Genomic DNA, 23765 nt, shown 5'->3' on the forward strand with positions numbered 1-23765 from the left:
CCAGTTCTTGCTGTGAGATGTTACCCCACTCTTCCACCAAGGCACCTGCAAGTTCCCGGACATTTCTAAGGGGAATGGCCCTAGCCCTCACCCTCCGATCCAACAGGTCCCAGACGTGCTCAATGGGATTGAGATCTGGGCTCTTTGCTGGCCATGGCAGAACACTGACATTCCTGTCTTTCAGGAAATCACACACAGAATGAGCAGTATGGCTGGTGGCATTGTCATGCTGGAGGGTCATGTCAGGATGAGCCTGCAGGAAGGGTACCACATGAGGGAGGAGGATGGCGTCCCTGTAACGCACAGCGTTGAGATTGCCTTCAATGACAACAAACACAGTCCCATATTGCTGTGACACACCGCTTCAGACCATGACTGACCCTCCACCTCCAGATCGATCCCACTCCAGAGTACAGGCCTCGGTGTAATTCTCATTCCTTCGAAGATAAACGCGAATCCGTACATCACCCCTGGTGAGACAAAACCGAGGCTCGTCAGAGAAGAGCACTTTTTGCCAGTCCTGTCTGGTCCAGCGACTGTGGGTTTGTGCCCATAGGCGACGTTGCCAGTGATGTCTGGTGAGGACCTGCCTTACAACAGTCCTACAAGCCCTCAGTCCAGCCTCTCTCAGCCTTTTGCAGACAGTCTGAGCACTGATGGAGGGATTGTGCATTCCTGGTGTAACTCGGGCAGTTGTCGTTGCCATCCTGTACCTGTCCCGCAGGTGTGATGTTCGGATGTACCGATCCTGTGCAGGTGTTATTACACGTGGTCTGCCACTGCCAGGATGATCAGCTGTCCGTCCTGTCTCCCTGTAGCGCTGTCTTAGGCGTCTCACAGTACGGACATTGCAATTTATTGCCTTGGCCACATCTGCTGTCCTCATGCCTCCTTGCAGCATGCCTAAGGCATGTTCACACAGATGAGCAGGGACCCTGTGCATCTTTCTTTTAGTGTTTTTCAGAGTCAGTAGAAAGGCCTCTTTAGTGTCCTAAGTTTTCATAACTGTGACCTTAATTGCCTACCGTCTGTAAGCTGTTAGTGTCTTTACGTCCGTTCCACAGGTTCATTAATTGTTTATGGTTCATTGAACAAGCATGGGAAACAGTGTTTAAACTCTTTACAATGAGGATCTGTGAAGTTATTTTGATTTTTACGAATTATCTTTGAAAGCCAGGGTCCTGAAAAAGGAACTCTTATTTTTTTGCTGAGTTTAGAAGAAATTTGAAATATGCCTCTTTGTTAGATACAGAGATAGGAAATGGGAATTTTTGAGTGACACTTGATGTAGACAGTAAGAAAACAATAGCGGAAATATATAGGATAGACAGAAATAGATTGAAAAGGAGGATACTAGAGATAATCTCATTCCAATCGGGTCAGAGGGACAAAGTCAGGAGGGAGTATCTTTTTGTGAGGTTCGATATGTATCAGTGGATTTTGCGTATATCATTTCTCCTTCCCTTGTCTGTCAAAAGTTCTGCTACAGTAAATAAGTGGAGAGAAATCAAAATGCCACTGCTGCTGCTCAGCTGGCCGACACACACACACACACACACACACACACACACATGCCCACACACTCACTCGCCCACACACACAGCTGGTGGACACACTCACACGCCCACACACACAGCTGGTGGACACACACTCACACGCCCACACACACAGCTGGTGGAAGACACACACTCACAAGCCCACACACACAGCTGGTGGAATACACACACTCACACGCCCACACACACAACTGGTGGACACACACTCACATGCCTACACACAGAGCTGGTGGACACACACTCACACGCCCACACACACAGCTGGTGGACACACACTCACACGCCCACACACACAACTGGTGGACACACACTCACACGCCCACACACACAGCTGGTAGACACACACTCACACGCCCACATACACAGCTGGTGGACACACACTCACACGCCCACACACACAACTGGTGGACACACACTCACACGCCTACACACAGAGCTGGTGGACACACACTCACACGCCCACACACACAGCTGGTTGAAATATGCCTCTTTGTTAGATACAGAGATAGGAAATGGGAATTTTTGAGTGACACTTGATGTAGACAGTAAGAAAACAATAGCGGAAATATATAGGATAGACAGAAATAGATTGAAAAGGAGGATACTAGAGATAATCTCATTCCAATCGGGTCAGAGGGACAAAGTCAGGAGGGAGTATCTTTTTGTGAGGTTCGATATGTATCAGTGGATTTTGCGTATATCATTTCTCCTTCCCTTGTCTGTCAAAAGTTCTGCTACAGTAAATAAGTGGAGAGAAATCAAAATGCCACTGCTGCTGCTCAGCTGGCCGACACACACACACACACACACACACACTCACATGCCCACACACTCACTCGCCCACACACACAGCTGGTGGACACACTCACACGCCCACACACACAGCTGGTGGACACACACTCACACGCCCACACACACAGCTGGTGGAAGACACACACTCACAAGCCCACACACACAGCTGGTGGAATACACACACTCACACGCCCACACACACAACTGGTGGACACACACTCACATGCCTACACACAGAGCTGGTGGACACACACTCACACGCCCACACACACAGCTGGTGGACACACACTCACACGCCCACACACACAACTGGTGGACACACACTCACACGCCCACACACACAGCTGGTAGACACACACTCACACGCCCACATACACAGCTGGTGGACACACACTCACACGCCCACACACACAACTGGTGGACACACACTCACACGCCTACACACAGAGCTGGTGGACACACACTCACACGCCCACACACACAGCTGGTGGACACATACTCACACGCCCACACACACAACTGGTGGACACACACTCACACGCCCACACACACAGCTGGCGGACAATCTCAGTAATTTCCAGTGGAAGAAAAATAAAAGAGCATGAAGAAACTCAGGGAGGAAAACAAAAATGGAGAGAGAGAGCGAGAGGGAGAAGAAAGCACACTTAATGCAACACTGTAACTAGCAATAGAGAAATCAACAGAAAAAGTCAGTTAACCAAGACAATGAGGCTTCCCTTTTCCCTTTCTCTTCATGGAAGGACTGGTCCAGTGTCTAGACAGCCACAGTAGGTGCAGATGATGTACATGCCTTGCAGTGAAGGAGTGGGCATACTGAATTTGATGCTATCACTTAGAAGTGGTGTGTGTGTCTTGTGTGTGTGTGTACCTTGTTATATTGAGGACGGTGAAAGAGCTCTTTTTTTATCCTCTGTCTATTCCTCCATGGAAGTAATAGCAGCAGCACATAATGTGCGTCCCAAACGGCACTCAATTCCCTATTTGGTGCTCTACTTTTGACAAGGACCGATCGGGTTCTGGTCAAAAGTAGGGCACTACATAGAGAATAGGATGCCATTTGGAAAAGCAGCCATAGTTCGGGATTTATTAGAGAGTTTTTAAAAGCATGAAGGGAGACAATAGGGTGTCCTGTCACACACACACACATACAACCGCAGGTCTTTGGGACTCGCGACTCACTATTACTAGCTTCAGATAGTGGTATTTTAATTATATTTTTTAGCTCATTTGACTTTCTGTCTTTGAGAAGTACGGCTGACGCCTTGGTGACCCGGTCTCTGAGGTTCTCCCCTTAGCTCTACTCTGTCTGAATTCTGATAAATTCCCAAAGAGGCGTAATGGGTTCGCACTCAAAAAGGTGTTGCGTAAAGCTTACTTCATTATTCAATGTTTTTAATTATTTTCCCGGCGCTCACACTGCAGTATGTATGAGGAAACTGCAGCTCCTGCGAGAACACTCTTTCAAACAGAATCTTCTTATTTTTTCCTTCCTCTTGCCACCATCATCACAAACCCCTCGTCTTCTATAAAAGTTATCCCAACTCCCCCCACACTGCACTGTACTCCCACACATTTCGCCTGCAGGAGATGTCTCCTCTCTAAGATGGACGTTTCAAAGGAGTTCCTCTCTAATTTAGGAATATATTCTGATCAGTAGATAACATATTATGCCTGAGAATGTTTTTGTATTGTATTTCTGATAGAGCTGAAATTAATTTGGCTATGTCCATGGCTCTGTCGCATTAAGGCTGTGTACCAAATGGCATCCATTTCCCTTTATAGTGTACTACTGTTGACAAGGGCCCATAGGGCTCTGGTGTAAAGTATTGCACTATGTAGAGAATAGGGTGCCATTTGGGATGCATCCAATGAGGCATAAAGCCAGGGATAAAGCCTCTCTGTCTCTGTCTGTTCCCTGGTGTGTCCTTGTCCTCAAACCACCCTGGAGAGGGATAGTGGGAGGGAGAGAGAGAAAGGTGGGGAAGGGTGAGGGAGGAATTAGAGGGAGGAATTAGAGGGAGGAAGTAGAGGGAGAGAAGTAGAGGGAGAGAAGTAGAGGGGGATAGGGAGAGATATACACACACACAAGATCACAAGTCTTTGAGACTTGCAACGCACTATTACTGGCTTCAGATAATTATATATTTCTTTCTCTTTTGATCTAATTTGACTCACAAACAACACTATTGTTCTCAAAACTCTCTCCTATCTGCGTTCAGCAGTTGAAACAAAGCTCTTCTCTCATCCTTCTCCTCATGTTGTCCATCAGCTGAACAATACTTTCTCTTCTTTTGTGTTGAGCAAAATAAGAGAGACAATAAGATAAAGAGAGGGAGGGAAGGAAGCAGGGAGAGAAAGAGAATGAGATAGACATGAGAAAGATGAAGGGCTGATTCGCAACTCCTCCGTGCTTCAGCACTAGTATGTGTGTTCCACATGGATCTTACTATGAACAGCTCGACTCTATCAGATATGTCCTGTTGTGCCTCCCGCCCTTGGTACTGTCAGTCTGCCAAATAGTGACTTAATGGGCATGATAATAGACTAGAACACAGGAACAGAGCACACAGGGCTCTGCGGTACTATACCCCTGGCACTCACTCACACACACACATGCACGCTAACAGTCACCTCACTATCACAAAGATCCAGACATTTCAGACTCTTTTCCTCCTCTCAGTCATACACTGGTTTTCAGTTCCCCCCCATTGGGAACTCTGTGGGACCAGAAACTGGAACACAGCTGTTGTCAAGTGTACTCCCTCTCCGGCCTCTAGGTCACCAGGCTGCTCATTATGGTGCACTCCTGTCACCATCATTACGCGCACCTGCGCATCATCAGACTCACCTGGACTCCATCACTTCCCTTTTTATTTTATTTTTTATTTCACCTTTATTTAACCAGGTAGGCCAGTTGAGAACAAATTCTCATTTACAACAGCGACCTGGCCAAGATAAAGCAAAGCAGTGCGACACAAACAACACAGAGTTACACATGGAATAAACAAGCGTACAGTCAATAACACAATAGAAAAAGTCTATATACAGTGTGTGCAAAAGGCGTGAGGAGGTAAGGCAATAAATAGGCCATAGTAGCGAAGTAATTACAATTTAGCAAATTAACACTGGAGTGATAGATGTGCAGATGATGATGTGTAAGTAGAGATGCTGGTGCGCAAAAGAGCAGAAAAGTAAATAAAAACAATATGGGGATGAGGTAGGTAGATTGGATGGGCTATTTACAGATGGGCTATGTATAGCTGCAGCTGATTTCCTTCCCTATATACGTCTCTCCCTTTGGTTCCTTCCCCAAGCGTCATTGTTTCTGTTTCATGTCTGTGTGCTGATAGTGTTTCTTGTTTTCTATTATGCTCCATTTATTTTATTAAAGCACTCACTCCCCGAACTTGCTTCCCGACTCTCAGCGCACATCGTTACAGCTGTGTGTGACCTCTATTATGAATGGTACATAAACTTACTGTGTGTTTATCTATTCACACCTGAGCCTGGTACAATCAGCCTTTAGGATATGCTAGGCATACTGTGTGTTCAGTCACTACTGCTAGGAAAAACACTCGGCTCTAGGTTTAGGCTATGTGTCCTGTCTAGGGAAAACGCTAGGCTTTAGTTTTAGGCTATGTGTCCTGTCTAGGGAAAACGCTAGGCTTTAGTTTTAGGCTATGTGTCCTGTCTAGGGAAAACGCTAGGCTTTAGTTTTAGGCTATGTGTCCTGTCTAGGGAAAACACTAGGCTTTAGTTTTAGGCTATGTGTCCTGTCTAGGGAAAACGCTAGGCTTTAGTTTTAGGCTATGTGTCCTGTCTAGGGAAAACACTAGGCTCTAGTTGTAGGCTATGGGTCCTGTCTAGGAAAAACACTAGGCTCTAGTTGTAGGCTATGCGTCCTGTCTAGGGAAAACGCTACGCTTTAGTTTTAGGCTATGTGTCCTGTCTAGGGAAAATGCTCGACTCTAGTTTTAGGCTATGCGTCCTCTCTAGGAAAAACACTAGGCTCTAGTTTTAAGCTATGCATCCAGTCTAGGAAAAAAGTTATAGATGTATTTTATTTAACCTTATATTTAATTAGGCAAGTCAGTTAAGGACAAATTCTTATTTTACAATGACTGCCTACCCCGGCCAAACCCTAACCCGGACGATGCTGGGGCAATTGCGCTCCGCCGTATGGGACTCCAGGGTGTAGCTATGAAAGAAGAGGTAACTAAGCAACCAACAACCTATAACATGTTGTAGATTCAGAGATTAGTCTCTCTGGGACCCTATAGAGGTCAGAGGTTATAGATCAGAGGGTAGAAAATAGATATTGGCTAGTTGCTGAATCTGACCAGCAGTAGGCCAAAGTCATCAGTCTCTGTCACTCCTTCCCTACCTGGCTGCCTGCCTGCCTGCCTGCCTCCTTCCCTCCCTGCCTCCCTCCCTCCCTCCCTCATGTCTGTGGTCTGGAATAATCAATCTCCATTTTGTGCCCCATCTATAAGTAATGATCATGTAGAACTTGTTTGTTTGTTTCGATCTATGTGTACGTAATTCATGTTTAAGTGTTTCATTTTTCTTTTCGATACTGTCTGAGCTGGTGTTGTATACTAAAGACGCCAAGTGTGTCTAATCAAACCACGTTACATGTAACTACACTTGCTAGTGTGGACAGGGATCAGCCAAAGCTCTGCCTTGACTTGGTTAGGTTCACATCAACGTCCCCAGCAAGGATGATGCATGTCACCACAACCTTAATGTGTCCAGCTGAATATTTTGCGAAAAATGATTCATGTTTTTAAGGCCGTGTGATCAAGGACACGGCAACGGTATTGAGTCCTGGCCTATTTAAGATGTGAGCTGCTGGATTTCTGTAGGTGTACTGGAAAATTACTTTAACGTAGTGCAGAGGTCCAGTAAGTGAAGAAGATGGTATCTGGTTCTATACACTCTGGTTCTGTGTATAGAACTGTTTAGCCAATAATGGTGTGTGTGTGTGTGTGTGTGTGTTTGTGTGTGTTTGTGTGTGTGTGTGTGTGTGTGTGTGTGTGTGTGTGTGTGTGTGTGTGTGTGTGTGTGTGTGTGTGTGTGTGTGTCTCCTCCCTGAAAAGCAACAGCTGGAGTCACTGATGTATTCAGGACATGTAAGGAACAGTTACTGTAGATGACGAACCACAGCACAAAACACAGGCATTTAATCAACCTTACTTTGAGTAAAGACAACCTCCTAGAAGCATCATGCTATATTATATACTGTTCCATGTCTTCCAGCTGCAGCTTGCTGTGGATTAGCTGACCCTGTTTGTGTTTGATCACATTATGCCACCCCAGTAGAAACGCTCACAGTCACAACACCTCTCCCTCAGTAGTCCATTAATGGGTGTTTTGTCTCATAAAGTGCCTTGGAAAATGGTGCTTCCTCCCAACAGCCAGAGAGAAATAGATATGCTGCTGGGGAAATAAAGGAAGCCTGGATGGCTCGGGAATGTTGCCCTCAGGGTAGTCACATTGGATAATGGGGCCGTTTCACTCCCTCCCTCCCTGGGCTAGAACACTCTACCTGCAGGCAGGGTCAGCTCAGCACAGCATTACACAGACATCACAGACAGTAGCACATCACACACACACACACACACACACACACACACACACACACACACACACACACACGCACACACACACACACACACACACACACACACACACACACACACACACACACAGCATTACACACACATACACAGCATAACACACACATCCTGCTGAACAGAGGAACACAGTAAGACTGTAACTGTGGTTTTAGTTTTAGACCATTCAGGGGCATTGAAGCTGATGCTATGGTCTTTCTCTCCCACTTTTTGTCTACTGCTCACAAACTGGTTTATTCTGTTTGATGCAGGGATCAAAGTTTATACAGCTTTAACCGACAAAAAATATTTATTTTACCTGTCTAGTTTTTCAAGACACTGACTCCTGAGCCGAGAACTGTCTGTCCTTTTCTCCAGAGATGGTCTACGTCATTCACACATTATGTACAAGATAGTTATCTAGGTGTATTAAAATACAAAAACACACTACTTCATCCAATTCATAATAATGTCCTTTTAACACATCACCAGACTCTGAGAGCAAGTAAGTGAATGACAGACCAATCCTCAACCCCCATGAGCCAATTACATTTGTTGAAAGAGGGAAATGGAAAAAACAATGATTGTGTGACAACCAGGCTCTTGAGGGGGGACACTTAAGAATCAAATCGACCGCAGGGCACCCTCAGTGGACAAGACAGACTGTCCCAAATGGCACCCTAATCTCTATACAGTGCACAATTGCACCAGCGCAACCATGGTCAAAAGTAGTGCTCTGTCCCCTGCAGTCGATTAGATTCTTAGGTTCTCTGTCCCCTGCAGTCGATTAGATTCTTAGGTTCTCTGTCCCCTGCAGTCGATTAGATTCTTAGGTTCTCTGTCCCCTGCAGTCGATTAGATTCTTAGGTTCTCTGTCCCCTGCAGTCGATTAGATTCTTAGGTTCTCTGTCCCCTGCAGTCGATTAGATTCTTAGGTTATCCCTGAATCTTGTGGCCTAAGAATTGACCCCAAGACCAGTGGACCCAGTGTGAACAAGACAAACTAGCTGAGGGGCATTAATTGTGTATTCTTTAATTGATAGGGCTCCACTACGACCAGACAACAATAGTCTCTCTAAGCTTCAGATGTTGTGATCTGTGCTGATTATCTGTAAGAGGCTTAGACAGGCCTGCAGGGACAGGAGAGAGAAAGAGGCAGATATTTCAGCTGGCAGGATGGAGTTAGATCAGAGAGAGAAGGAAACACAGACATACACACATAGTCTTGTATGCCTAACCTTGTGGGGACACAATTTAGTCGCATTTGAAATCCTATTTTCCCTGAACCTAACCCTAACCTTTACCTCAACCCTAATCCGACACCATAAACCTAACCATAACTCCAAACCCAACCCTAAACCACAGCTCCTAGCCCTAACCCTAAATCTAACCTTAACCCTAATTCTAACCTTAACACTTATCCCCTTTCCCTTTTCTAAACTCCCAAGAAATACCATTTGCCCTTGTGGGGACTAACACAATATCCCCAGTTGGTCACATTTTTGTTTGTTTACTATTCTTGTGGGAACTTCTGGTCCCCACAAGTAAAGTTGAACACATCCACATGCACACACACACCTTCACCCGCATGCACACACACACACACACACACACACACACACACACACACACACACACACACACACACACACACACACACACACACACACAGTGGTCTGTTTAGTCTACATCAGCAGGAGTCTCCATAAGGCTCAGTAATCTTCAGATGCTCTAGTCACGCTACTCAGAGCATGGAGCTACTATATCCTCCCTCCCTAACCTTCATTTTCTTACTGCCCACAAATGTAGTTAATGGCCTGTGGTATTCGCAAAATTGAGTGAAGGAGTGGAGGGGGGATGGATGGATACAGGGAGAAAAGGAAGGAGAAGGAAGGGGGTTGATGGATAGAGGGAGTTGTAGGGTGGTGGGTAGAGGAAGGAAGGAAGGAAGGAGGAGGGTGGTGGGTAGAGGAAGGAAGGAAGGAGGAGGGTGGGGGGTAGAGGAAGGAAGGAGGAGGAGGGTGGTGGGAAGAGGAAGGAAAGAGGAGGAGGGTGGTGGGAAGAGGAAGGAAGGAAGGAGGAGGGTGGTGGGTAGAGGAAGGAAGGAAGGAGGAGGGTGGTGGGTAGAGGAAGGAAGGAAGGTAGGAAAGAAGGAGGAGGATGGTGGGAAGAGGAAGGAAGGAAGGAGGAGGGTGGTGGGAAGAGGAAGAAAGGAAGGAAGGAAGGAAGGAAGGTGGTGGAAAGAGGAAGGAAGGAAGGAGGAGGTTGGTGGGTAGAGAAAGGAAGGAAGGAGGAGGGTGGTGGGTAGAGGAAGGAAGGAAGGGTGGTGGGTAGAGGAAGGAAGGAGGGTGGTGGGTAAAGGAAGGAAGGAAGGAAGGGAGGAAGGTGGTGAGTAGAGGAAGGAAGGGAGGAGGGTGGTGGGTAGAGGAATGAAGGAAGTAAGGTAGTGAGTAGAGGAAGGAAGTAAGGTAGTGAGTAGAGGAAGGAAGGAAGGATGAGGGTGGTGGGTAGAGGAAGGAAGGAAGGAGGAGGGTGGTGGGTAGAGGAAGGAAGGAAGGAGGAGGGTTGTGGGAAGAGGAAGGAAGGAATGAGGAGGGTGGTGGGAAGAGGAAGGAAGGAGGAGGGTGGTGGGAAGAGAAAGGAAGGAAGGAAGGAGGAGGGTGGTGGGAAGAGAAAGGAAGGAAGGAAGGAGGAGGGTGGTGGGAAGAGGAAGGAAGGAAGGAGGAGGGTGGTGGGAAGAGGAAGGAAGGAAGGAGGAAAGTGTGGGAAAAGGAAGGAAGGAAGGAAGGAAGGAAGGAAGGAAGGAGGAGGGTGGTGGGAAGAGAAAGGAAGGAAGGAAGGAGGATGGTGGTGGGAAGAGGAAGGAAGGAAGGAGGAGGGTGGTGGGAAGAGGAAGGAAGGAAGGAGGAAAGTGTGGGAAAAGGAAGGAAGGAAGGAAGGTAGGAAGGAAGGAGGAGGGTGGTGGGAAGAGGAAGGAAGGAAGGAGGAGGGTGGTGGGAAGAGGAAGGAAGGAAGGAAGGAAGGAGGAGGGTGTGGGAAAAGGAAGGAAGTAAGGAAGGTAGGAAGGAAGGAGGAGGGTGGTGGGAAAGGAATGAAGGAAGGAAGGTGGGAAGTGGGAGGAAGGAGGAGGGTGGGAAGAGGAAGTAAGGAAGGAAGGAAGGAGGAGGGTGGTGGGAAGAGGAAGGAAGGAAGGAGGAGGGTGGTGGGAAGAGGAAGGAAGGAAGGAAGGAAGGAGGAGGGTGTGGGAAAAGGAAGGAAGTAAGGAAGGTAGGAAGGAAGGAGGAGGGTGGTGGGAAAGGAATGAAGGAAGGAAGGTGGGAAGTGGGAGGAAGGAGGAGGGTGGGAAGAGGAAGTAAGGAAGGAAGGAAGGAGGAGGGTGGTGGGAAGAGGAAGGAAGGAAGGAAGGAAGGAAGGAAGGAAGGAAGGAAGGAAGGAGGGTGGTGGAAAGAGGAAGGAAGGAATAAGGAGGGTGGTGGGTAGAGGGAGGAGGAGGGTGGTGGGTAGAGGAAGGAAGGAGGGTGGTGGGTAAAGGAAGGAAGGAAGGAAGGAAGGGAGGAGGGTGGTGAGTAGAGGAAGGTAGGCAGGAGGGTGGTGGGTAGAGGAAGGAAGGAAGTAAGGTAGTGAGTAGAGGAAGGAAGGAAGGAGGAGGGTGGTGGGTAGAGGAAGGAAGGAGGAGGGTGGTGGGTAGATGAAGGAAGGAAGGAAGGAGGAGGGTGGTGGGAAGAGGAAGGAAGGACGGAGGAGGGTGGTGGAAAGAGGAAGGAAGGAGGAGGAGGGTGGTGGGAAAAGGAAGGAAGGAAGGAGGAGGGTGGTGGGTAGAGGAAGAAAGGAGGAGGAGGGTGGTGGGTAGAGGAAGGAAGGACAGAGGAGGGTGGTGGGAAGAGGAAGGAAGGAGGAGGAGGGTGGTGGGAAAAGGAAGGAAGGAAGGAGGAGGGTGGTGGGTAAAGGAAGGAAGGAAGGAAGTAAGGTAGTGAGTAGAGGAAGGAAGGAAGGGTGGTGGGTAGAGGAAGGAAGGAGGGTGGTGGGTAAAGGAATGAAGGAAGGAAGGGCGGAGGGTGGTGAGTAGAGGAAGGAAGGGAGGAGGGTGGTGGGTAGAGAAATTAAGGAAGTAAGGTAGTCAGTAGAGGAAGGAGGAGGGTGGTGGGTAGAGGAAGGAAGGAAGGAGGAGGGTGGTGGGTAGAGGAAGGAAGGAGGAGGGTGGTGGGTAGAGGAAGGAAGGAAGGAAGGAGGAGGGTGGTGGGTAGAGGAAGGAAGGAGGAGGAGGGTGGTGGGAAGAGGAAGGAAGGAAGGAGGAGGGTGGTATGTAGAGGAAGGAAGGGAGGAGGGTGGTGGATAGAGGAAGGAAGGGAGGAGGGTGGTGGGTAGAGGAAGGAAGGAAGTAAGGTAGTGAGTAGAGGAAGGAAGGAAGGAAGGAAGGAAGGAAGGAAGGAAGGAAGGAAGGAAGGAAGGAAGGAAGGAAGGAAGGAAGGAAGGAAGGAAGGAAGGAAGGAAGGAAGGAAGGAAGGAAGGAAGGAAGGAAGGAAGGAAGGAAGGAAGGAAGGTGGTGGTGGGTAGAGGAAGGATGCTGTTTCACTCCCTCACCACCATTGTTATCCTCTGATGTCCTCTTAGAGGTCTCGCCGTGTGATGGATCAGCACTGGGACTGCACAGTCCACCTTGGCATGGAGCCAGACCTGTAAACAGAGCTTACAAATAAATACAGTTCCACATTTAATTTTTAATTGAATATTTCTAACAACAACAGATGTTGTTTTGCCGTCATTGTAAAGACCTAGTTATTTTGTTGCTTTGACAAAGTCACTTCTGAAGATTATTATTTATTTAATGTTAGTGATTTTAAAGTCAAACCACTTTTTTTTTTTTATTATGAAGAAACATTGAACATCTAATAGTCAAAAACAGGTAAGCTGGTTCTTCTATTCTGGACCATTTTCTGGTGTTTTGTGGAGGAAAACTGAGCAGGTCAAGCATAACAAGTCAACCCTGTTACCCATAGGCTAGAAATATTTAAATGTTTGTTTTGTGATGCTTCAATTGCCACTCCCTGTTGTTGCACACAACAAGTTTCAATTCCCCCTGTCACATGGGGATTTATGGCTGATTCAAGAAGAATGTTACTTTATTTGGTACTTAATAGGCACTTACCTAGTATTTTTATTTATTTATTTACCCTGTTGAGATTGGGAAACATGTTTTATGAAGTTGAACATGTGCTCTTTATGACAGAATGTAACAATGAAATCAAATGTTTTTTCGGACCAAGTTCCACTTCTCAAAAGGCACCGAATTGGTGGAACTAATATACAATTTCTTAATCCTGGGCAACATGGGTCTGGGAGGCATATGGGTATCAATAGTATTCCACCAATTATACATTTTTCAACTCAATACTTCTTCTCTTCCCCCCAATTAGTATTTTATTTAAAACTACAAAGTTTTCTCTTTGTCTCATGGCAAAATGTGTGGTGTTGCACGATATTAGTTTTCATGCTGCAACAACAACAACATCTCTTGTGTCATGGCAAAAAAAAAGTTAAAAAAAAGTTTTATTCTACCTTTATTTAACTAGGCAAGCCAGTTAAGAACAAATACTTATTTACAATGACGGCCTACCAAAAGGCAAAAGGCCTCCTGCAGGGACGGAGGCTAGGATTAAAAATAAAGAAATCATAAATATAGGACAAAACATACATCATGACAAGGGAGACAACACTACATAAAGAGAGACCTAAGACAACAACATAGCAAGGGAGCAACACGTGACAACACAGCATGGTAACAACACAACCTGACAACAGCATGGTAGCAATACAACATGATAGTAGCACAAAACATGGTACAAACATTATTGGCCACAGACAACAGCACAAAGGGCAAGAAAGTAGAGACAACAATACATCAGTCGAAGCAGTCACAACTGTCGGTAAGAGTGTCCATGATTGAGTCTTTGAATGAAGAGATGGAGATGACTCCAGTTTGAGTGTGTGTTGCAGCTCATTCCAGTCGCTAGCTGCAGCGAACTGAAAAGAGGAGCGACCCAGGGATGTGTGTGCTTTGGGGCCCTTTAACAGAATGTGACTGGCAGAACGGGTGTTGTATGTGGAGGATGAGGGCTGCAGTAGATATCTCAGATAGGGGGGAGTGAGGCAAAAGAGGGTTTTATAAATAAGCATCAACCAGTTTACAGAGGAGTATAGAGTGCAGTGATGTGTCCCATAAGAAGCATTGGTGGCAAATCTGATGTCCAAATGGTAAAGAACATCTAGCCGCTCAAGAGCACCCTTTCCTGCCTAAATATAAATTATGTCTCTGTAATCTAGCATGGGTAGGATGGTCATCTGAATCAATGTTAGTTTGTCAGCTGGGGTGAAAGAGGAGCGATTACGATAGAGCAAACCAAGTCTAGATTTAACTTTAGCCTGCAGCTTTGATATGTGCTGAGAGAAGGACAGTGTACTGTCTAACCCTTAGAGGTAGTACTTACACTGGTGGGGAGAGGGGAATTTGTCTTACCAAACCACATGACCTTTGTTTTGGAGGTGTTCAGAACAAGGTTACGGGTAGAGAAAGCTTATTGGACACTTAGAAAGCTTTGCTGTAGAGCGTTTAACACAAAATCCGGGGAGGGGCCAGCTGAGTATAAGACTGCTTATAAATGAATGAGAGAGCTTCCTACTGCCTGATCTATGTTGTTGATGTAAATTGAGAAGAGCGTGGAGCCTAGGATTGAGCCTTGGGGTACTCCCTTGGTGACAGGCAGTGGCTGAAACAGCAGATTTTCTGACTTTATACACTGCCTCTTTGAGAGAGGTAGTTAGCAAACCAGGCCAAATACATGTTTTTCCAACACTTTTGAGAAACAGAGCAAAATAGAAATAGACCTATAACATTTAGGATCAGCTTGATCTCCCCTTTTAAATAAAGGAGAAACCATGGCTGCCTTCCAAGCAATGGGAACCTCCCCAGAAAGGAGAGACAGGTTAAAAAGGTCAGAGATAGGCTTGGCGGTGATAGGGGCAGCAACCTTAAAGAAGAAAGGGTCTAAACCATCTGACCCAGATGTTTTTTGGGGTTCAAGTTTCAGGAGCTCCTTTAGCACCTTGGACTCAGTGACTGCCTGCAAGGAGAAACCTTGTAGCAGGGTAGGGGAAAAGAGGGAGAAGTATCAGGTATAGTCACATGGGAGGGAGATTAGGAAATGTTGGACGGGCAAGGAGGCAAGGCTGAATAAAATAGGAGTCCTGACTTAATGAAGTGGTGATTAAAGAGCTCGGCCATGTGCTTCTTGTCAGTAACAACCACATCATCAATATTAAGGGACATGGGCAGCTGTGAGGAGGAGGGTTTATTCTCCAGGTCTTTAACCGTTTTCCAGAACTTCTTGGGATTAGACTCACAGAGAGAGACCTACTCCTCAAAGTAACTAATTTTGGCCTTCTGGATAGCCTGAGTGCACTTATTTCTCATTTTCCTGAATGAGAGCCAGTCAGCCTGAGTATGCGTGTGCCAAGCCTTTCGCCAAATGCAATTCTTGAGTTGGAGTAATTCTGCAAGATCATGGTCAAATAAGGGGCTGAACCTGTTTTTAATTCTCATTTTCTTAATGGGGGCATGTTTGTTAACAATACAACTGAAAATATAAAAAAGAAGGTCCAAGCTTATTCGACAGAGGGGGATCACCCTGATTCTATACCATTTTACAGAGGCCAGTTCATGAAGGAAGACTTGCTCATTACAGTTTTTTAGCAAGCGTCTATGACAAATCAGGACAGGTCGTTTCACTTAGCAGCCATTATGAACACAGGCTGTAAAACAGTGATTGCTACGGGCGGCAGGTAGGCTAGTGGTTAGCGCGTTGGACTAGTAACCGAAAGGTTGCTAGATCGAATCCCTGGGCTGACATCTGCCTTTCTGCCCCTGAACAAGGCAGCTAACCCACTGTTCCTAGGCCGTCATTGAAAATAAGAATTTGTTCTTAACTGACTTGCCTAGTTAAATAAAGGTCAATACAGAAAACACTAGACTGAAACCTATCAGGATTATTTGTGAGCATACCATCACAGAGGCATTTTCTGGGTGTTTGTAGTCATACCTTGTGGGATTGGTAATAATCTAAGAGAGATTTAGGGATTCCCATTGCTTTAGAACTTGGTCAGGCGGTTTAAGCATATCCCAGTTTAGGTCACCTATCAGGAAAAATTCAGACTTAGTGTAAGGTGCCAGGAGAGAGCTTAGGGCAGGTAGGGTACAGGCCGGTGTCAAGACTTGAAGGAGACAACCGAGCACTAAAGGTGATCCTTGGTAAAAAAATTACCACTCTTTGGAAGATCTGTCTTGCCGAAAACGGTTATAACCAGAAGAGTTAACATCAGTATTCAAAACACTCTTCCTTAACCACGTCTCTGATTGGAGCTGTGAACCCACACTTTCAATTTATCCATTTTAGGTAATAAGCTTCTCGAGTTAACGTGCGGAAAACCCAGGCTTTTACGAGAGCAGAAATCAGTGAAGCAGATATCAGAGCACAAGTCAGAATTGGGGCTAGCAACAGTAGATGTACCAGGGTGTATGTGCACATTTAAAGATATCATCAACAGTAACACAATCAAGGCACGGCATAGGACAGGGAGAGCTCTGCAGTGCTGATTTATGACATTTGAATGTGCATCAGATGGCTTGCAAGAACTGTAACATTTTCTCTCCGATGCCAAGAGGCAGGCCTTTAAATGTTCATTCCCAGGGCCCAAGTATTGGTTCGTCCAGCCATGCACGGCTGAAGTCATATTAAAACTCATTGTATGCTATTTTCCTCTCACTCGAGTTGCGTTCTGATTACGAGGGGGTCCCTGATGAATTTTCTATCACAAAAGGGGTCACCAGACTCAAAAAGTTTGAGAACCCCTTCACAGACTAGAGAGACTACAGAAAAACAATTGTAGACCTCCACAAGTCTGGTTCATCCTTGGGAGAAATTTCCAAACACCTGAAGGTACCATGTTCATCTGTACAAAATAGTACAGCGTGGTCCCAAGTATTAACACCATGGAACCACGCAGCTGTCATAACACTCAGGAAGGAGACACGTTCTGTCTCCTAGAGATGAACGTACTTTGGTGCAAAAAGTGCAAATCAATCCCAGAACAACAGTAAAGGACCTTGTGAAGATGCTGGAGGAAACAGGTACAAAAGTCTCTATATCCATAGCAAAACGAGTCCTATATCAACATAACCTGAAAGGCCGCTGAGCAAGGTAGAAGCCACTGCTCCAAAACCGCCATAAAAAAGCCAGACTACGGTTGTCCTACAAACCTGGTGTCCTACAAACCTGACTCAGTTACACCAGCTCTGTCAGGAGGAATGGCCAAAATTCACCCAGCTTATTGTGGGAAGCTTGTGGAAAGCTTCCTGAAACGTTTGCCCCAAGTTAAACAATTTAAAGGCAACACTACCACATACTAATTGAGTGTATGTAAACTTCTGACCCACTGGGAATGTGATGAAAGAAATATAAGCTGTAATAAATCATTCTCTCTACTATTATTCTGACATTTCACATTCTTAAAATAAAGTGATCCTAACTGACCTAAGACAGGGAATTTTTACTAGGATTAAATTTCAGGAATTGTGAAAAACTGAGTTTAAATGTATTTGGCTAAGGTGTATGTACATTTCCGACTTCAACTGTATATGTGAGAAGGAATACAACATGGCTGCTGTGAAAGTGAACTGTTTATGCGTGATCAGGGTTGTATTCATTCCTTTTTTTACTTTATTTAATAAAATCCTTTGTGAACAGTAATGGCTGACATTTTATTTCAAACCTAGACTTTCAATTCTGTTACTAGGAATAGATTTGTAGTAGTCACATCATTGTAGTCTTGTAGATTTGTAGTAGTCACACCTAGACACCATCAGAATCCACAGTTCTTACCTGTCTAACAGTACTAAGCATGTGTTAGTAGGACTTATATTTTTTAAACCTAAATGTACTTTATCAGGGCTGTATACAATATTATGTGTTGTTTAGAAAATGCCACCAGCGGGTGTAAGAGTTTAAGATTTTTTTAAGTGTGTGCATTGTGCAGCTAACAATATAATCTCTAAGCCAATAAACTCATATGTTGTGTGCACTGTAACAGTTTTGCATAACATGCTGTTTTTGTAGATATGAAAATGTCGAATCCGGTCCAAACCTTGTTAGAAGGGACCTTAATGCTTTCCAAACCTTCCCTACTCCTAAATCCCCTTCTCAATTAGAGTCGTAGCTTGATGACCTCAACACCTCCTGATAAGCCTCCCTATGCTGTGATGTCATAAAAGAAAGCCCCATAGAGATCCTATTAAATTCATTTGTATTCTAATTCCTAATTCTATGGAAAGCCCCCCTCTAGAATGTTCTCTTAGAATGTTCTCCTTACTTCTTTAGTTCCACATGGGAAGGATCATCATGTTCCCTTAGTTTTACTCTCTACCCTCACCTCTTCTTCTCCTTTCTAACGTGTTTAATAACCTAAATTACTGATCTCAGAACGCCACTGACCACATATTAAACAGCAAATGATGTCAGGGTAGGGCAGTGTGTTACATAGAAATAGAGAGGGTGCGGTGAGATTGGAAATTAGAGTTCTTTGACTTATATATGGATAATGAATAGATTCCAATGAGTCGTCTCCCTTTGAATGTCTGCTAAGTCAATATTTGAGTGAACACAATCACCGTTTGTGTGTGGAACCCTTTCATGTGTCTCATTCTTTTATCTGGGGAACCTATTTGGAAACCTGTCTTGTCTCGTTTCTCTGGGGTAGTTTGATCTGTCACTGTCTCTCCAGTTCTTTACCCTTCTATTCGTTCTTTGCTCAAACTAGATCTGTTTGTTCCTTTTTTTTTTACAATGCATTGCATATTCAGAAGAGGCAGCATGTAGGTATCTTAAAATGACACGCATTATATCTCCCTGGCTGCATGAATCACCCTTTACTTTCTGTTTGTTTTATTTTCAACTTTTCTCTTGGTTCTGCTTTTCTTGTTTGAAGTATTTACATGTTGTTTTATTTAATGCAAAGCACTATCTCTTAGTATAAAGAAGTACTCATTCATTTGTGAAACTTTCATTTGATTTCTTTCTCATGATATGACAAATTTGTACTGAATATATGGAGTATTTGTGCTGTATGTTCTCAGTACTAGTAACATGAGCTAATATTACCATGACTACTTTCATTTATTTTTACAGACAGTGTTGTGTCTTTAGATATCTTGTTTAGCTCGTGACTTTCTTACATTCTCTGTTTCTGTTTTTATATTTGTGTTCTATTCTTTTAAGTTTACAATGTTTTCAGTTCCGTGACTTGACTGATGTTCCATCCTGTTCATTCCCATCCTCTCCTCCCTCGTCTCCCTCCCTCACTCCACCTGTCTTCCAAGTGTTTTGTGTGGCTGCATGGTCTGGTTTTTGCACGTTGATGTAGCTTTCAACGACACACATAATATTTAATATCATTCTGTCTCTTTCTTTCTCCCTCTCTCTCTTTTCCCCATTTTCTTTCCCGTGTGTTCTCTCTTTAGGGGACGTTCTCTTTCAGATGGCTGAGGTCCACAGACAGATCCAGATGCAGCTTGAAGATATGGTGAGAAGAACACAGGACCATGATCAGGATGATGAAGGCTTATTGTCTCTTACATTTGCTCTGGCAGCTCAACTCTAGTATCACCCAATCACAATCTATACCAGGAGCTAACTAAGTATTTTGCTAATCCTCGTTTTAAAGCCATTGCATGAAAATATGAAGATACTGTGCAATGCTTGAATTCAAAGGAACAGAGCTCTACTACGCACACACAAACAATGGACTACTGGCCTCTTAACTATTGTTTTTATACACACTTACATCTCGTCTGTTCCTGATCTTACAGCACACAGCCAACTTCTAGAATTTAAGAAAATATTATTGCTTCAGACTTTGCTTCAGACTACTAAGACAAAAAGAGAAGAAAAGAGACCGAAGGGTTTTGATACAGTTTCAGTCTCGAATGGCACCCTATTCCCTGTGCAGTGCACTACTTTTGACTAGGGCTCATAAGCTGTGGTAAAAAATAATGTACTTTATAAGTAATAGGGTACCATTTGGGACACAGTAACTTTAAGGGCCCTTTAGAAAGAGCAGTACTCCAAAGCAGAGCAAAGGGGACTTTCTTGTTTTTATTAATTAGAGTCCCTCTGTCATCTGAAGACACCACCTCAGAATGTGTTAATCTGGGATGTTTCATTATTTAGAGGCACCATTGATTCAGTTGTTTTGTCGTTTGTTTTCAGTTCCGCCTGGTCTGGGACTGGAGATAACTCTGCTATTTGTCTCTATTGACGCAAAAGTCAATTGTCAACATACACACTCTTAGGAAAAAAGGTTCCAAAATGCTTCTTCGGCTGTCCCCATAGGATAACACTGTCTGGTTCCAGGTGGAACCCTTTTTGGTTCCATGTAGAACTCTTTTGAGTTCCATGTAGAACCGTCTGTGTAAAGGGTTCTACAGTACATGGAACCAAAGGGGTTTTTCAAATAGTTCTCATATGGGGACAACATGTTTTTTACTGAGATTACGCAGGCACGTGTTCACACACACATAAATAACCTCAACATTGGCATGAATTTCGACATAATTTACATACCGGTGCTATACAACCTCCCCTAATCCTTTGAGTGTGTTAGTTTTGATGTCACGACAAACGTCTCTCTCCAAGTCATGTTGACACCACAACACACGCTGACAGCCAGCCAGAATAGTCAATTGTTTTAAAAAACAAACAAGTCTGGTTTGGAAGTTGAGAACGTAACAACCTGAAGCAGGTTCTATTCCTGTCTGTGTTGGTGATGAGATGTGTGGGTGTATCTTATGTTATCATTAACTCTTTGGAGTCCTTTCTGTCCTCTAGCTGAAGTCTTTCCACAATGAGCTTCTGACAGAGCTGGAGAAGAAGGTGGAGCTGGATGCACGCTACCTAAATGTGAGTGTCCTCCTAGGAAAGGTCATTCATTGTTGTCTCCCATTCATTCACTGTAGTAACTCCTTGTTATTTAGCACCCTCTAAATATACCTTTAGGTGTGTTCTCACCTTCACTCTATGGTAATGGTTATAGGTTGATGGCCCTTACAAATATAGCTTATTATGACCTATAATTATTCATAGTTACTAACTGTGTTCTCATGACATTACAGCAGAGTTAATTTAATTTTAGTTCAGATTTATATAATGCCTCTATATACTTCTGTGTCAGTGGTGTGTGTATTCTGAAGTGAATGCCTCATTAACAAAGAGTTGAAGCAGACTAGTGCTTTTAATTGTATTTTAAGTCAGCTAGCTAGGCCTCCTTATGGAGCAGCAGGAACCAGGGTAGGAACCAAATTCTCATCAAATCATCAGTTAGAGACAAACTCCACAGCTTTCTGAGAATTTCCCACAGGTTTTAATCATTACCAATCTGCAATAAAGTTACATGAATTACTTTCTTCTCTTACTTTCCGCTCCATGAATTACTGGCTATTACCCATTTTAGGAAAATACAAAGATGTAGAAGTTTGAGTTTTATTAAAGCGATAAACACATTTCTAGAGATATTTGAAGTGTTGGATTTGTTTCTTGAGGTTTTCCTTTCTTTTTCAAAGCTTTCCCAGACAACTTCTGCAGAATTGGGAATAAATAAAGGCCTACTATGAATGTCATCCCACTGAAACATCCCTTTAAATGAAAGTGTCATTTCTGGATGCTCACAAAATAAAATCTGTACCAGAGTCACTAATTTAATAATACTGTAGCTTCTATTTGAAATTCATATTTACCTCATCAGTTCATTTGAGGGCGTTTTTGGCATGCTGGCATATGCTGCCCTTCTCTTGCTCTGCTCTGTTAATTCAGCATTGACAAAAGTAATTAGCCACGCTCAGCTAGGTTTTTCCATCAGACAGAAATAAAAGATTGGAAACATTGTTTTGCGGCCACCAGAAAGGCAGGCAGGCAGGCAGGCAACCCAGTCGCTTGGATTATGCTATAGTGCATCAATCAGTGAATAAAAGGTGGTCAGGTGGCTTGAAATGGGACCAAACAAATAACTTAATTGGTAGAACACTAGTTTAGGGTAGCCAATGACTGTATACACAAAAACAAAGTGCTAGTTAGTACCAACATGTTTTTTTTCCTTCATTTTGTCCCTATAGGGGAAAACTTTTGATATTGGTTCTTTGGATAACCCTTTGTATAACAATTTGTATAATTGTGGACAGTTATACCAGGAACCAGAGGGTTCTTCATTACATTGTTAAATATTTCCCGGCTACTGGTAAGGGACAGTACGCTTCTTTATTCTGATTACTTAGGAGTTAACCTCACTTGGGATTTTAACTCATAACCTCACTGTTGCTAGCCACCTGAATTTCCTGCTACACCACTGGGTGTGTGGATATGATAGAGATTAATAAAGATTAGAACCAGTAGAAATTATTTAATTTGTCCCTATGGGGGAACCCTTTTGGGTGCTACGTAGAACCCTTCAATTTTTTTTGTAGAACCATCTCATGAAGAACCCACTGGTTCCAGGTTTCTGTAATTTGTCCCTATGGGGGAACCCTTTTGGGTGCCTCATAGAACCCTTTAATTTGTACCTGTAGGGAAACCCGTTGGAGATCCATTTAGAACCCTCTCATGAAAAACCCTCTGGTTCCAGGTAGAACCAATGACAGGTTCTACAGTTACACTTATACAATACTTCAGATGGACTTATGGCAGACACTGTTAAAAACTACCTGAAATTTGGCATTATGTCACCAGCTACTGAGTTGCACAAAAAATACAGGAACAATTTATATTGTATTTTTACAGTTGAATTTAGGCGTTATTGTTGTAAAATGACAGAATGCTGCTGTATGCTGGTTACAGTACACTCTTGTAAATTATTATATTTATTATATTATATATTATTATATTTATTTATATTTAATTTTTGGGGATAAGTATTACAGTGAAATCATGTAAATATTGTTTCGTTTGTGTGACTTGATTCTGGGCAACTTTTAGCAAAAATGCAGAAATGTATTCTTGCCGTTAAATCTGTGGCCAATCTTTTTCATGGCCTGACAGGAGCATTGGGCCAATAACCGAAAGGTTGCTGGATCGAATCCCAGAGCTAACAAAGTAAGCATCTGTTGTTCTGCCCCTTAGCAAAGCAGTTAACCCACTGTTCCCCGTGTCGCCGATGATGTGGATGTCAATTTAAGGCAGCCCTCCACACCTCTCTGATTCATAGGGTTTGGGTTAAATGCGGAAGACACATTTTAGATGAACGCATTCAGTTGTACAACTGACTAGGTATCCCCCTTTACCTTTTTATATTCCTTTGGTGGCATAGCAGTTCAAATCCCAGTTGAGGTTTATAATATTACTTATCCTGTACAATTACAGAACTTACGGCAGTTCATTAAATCAGGTCATTAAATCAAGTGTAGTCCCAAGTAATCAGCATTCAGTAGCATACTGTCCTTTTACAGCAATAACACCTTAATTCAGCTGTGTTATTGCAGTAACTTGCTGTTGTTTAAAGTACTTTTATTGGAAACACTAGCCGTAGTGTAACATAAAATTACAGGAACTTTTTTAACGGTTTAGCATTTCATGGAATGAAATAAAAACATTTTGGAGAGGGGAAGAACCGGTCGGTTCTTCACAACCATCTCAGCAGTAAATAACCCTTCCTGATACGCAAAGGAAAATGGTTACCCATATCACCCTGA

The 23765-nt window shown here is 44.0% G+C and overlaps 1 protein-coding gene across 5 annotated transcripts in view; it reads left to right on the forward strand.

The window, feature by feature from the left end:
* Nucleotides 1–23765, forward strand: part of baiap2b (BAR/IMD domain containing adaptor protein 2b) — a 158717-nt gene that overhangs the window by 71995 nt on the left and 62957 nt on the right. For all 5 annotated transcript variants that reach the window (XM_090217318.1, XM_036960473.2, XM_090217317.1 and 2 more), the window contains 2 exons: nucleotides 19551–19612; nucleotides 20917–20988. In XM_090217318.1, coding sequence (XP_090073444.1) covers nucleotides 19551–19612; nucleotides 20917–20988 — 134 coding nt within the window. The remainder of the gene's footprint in view (nucleotides 1–19550; nucleotides 19613–20916; nucleotides 20989–23765) is intronic.

The sequence above is a fragment of the Oncorhynchus mykiss genome, chromosome 23 (assembly GCF_057628025.1).
Source record: "Oncorhynchus mykiss isolate SJ-2025 chromosome 23, ASM5762802v1, whole genome shotgun sequence".
NCBI classification, from domain to species: Eukaryota; Metazoa; Chordata; class Actinopteri; order Salmoniformes; family Salmonidae; genus Oncorhynchus; species Oncorhynchus mykiss.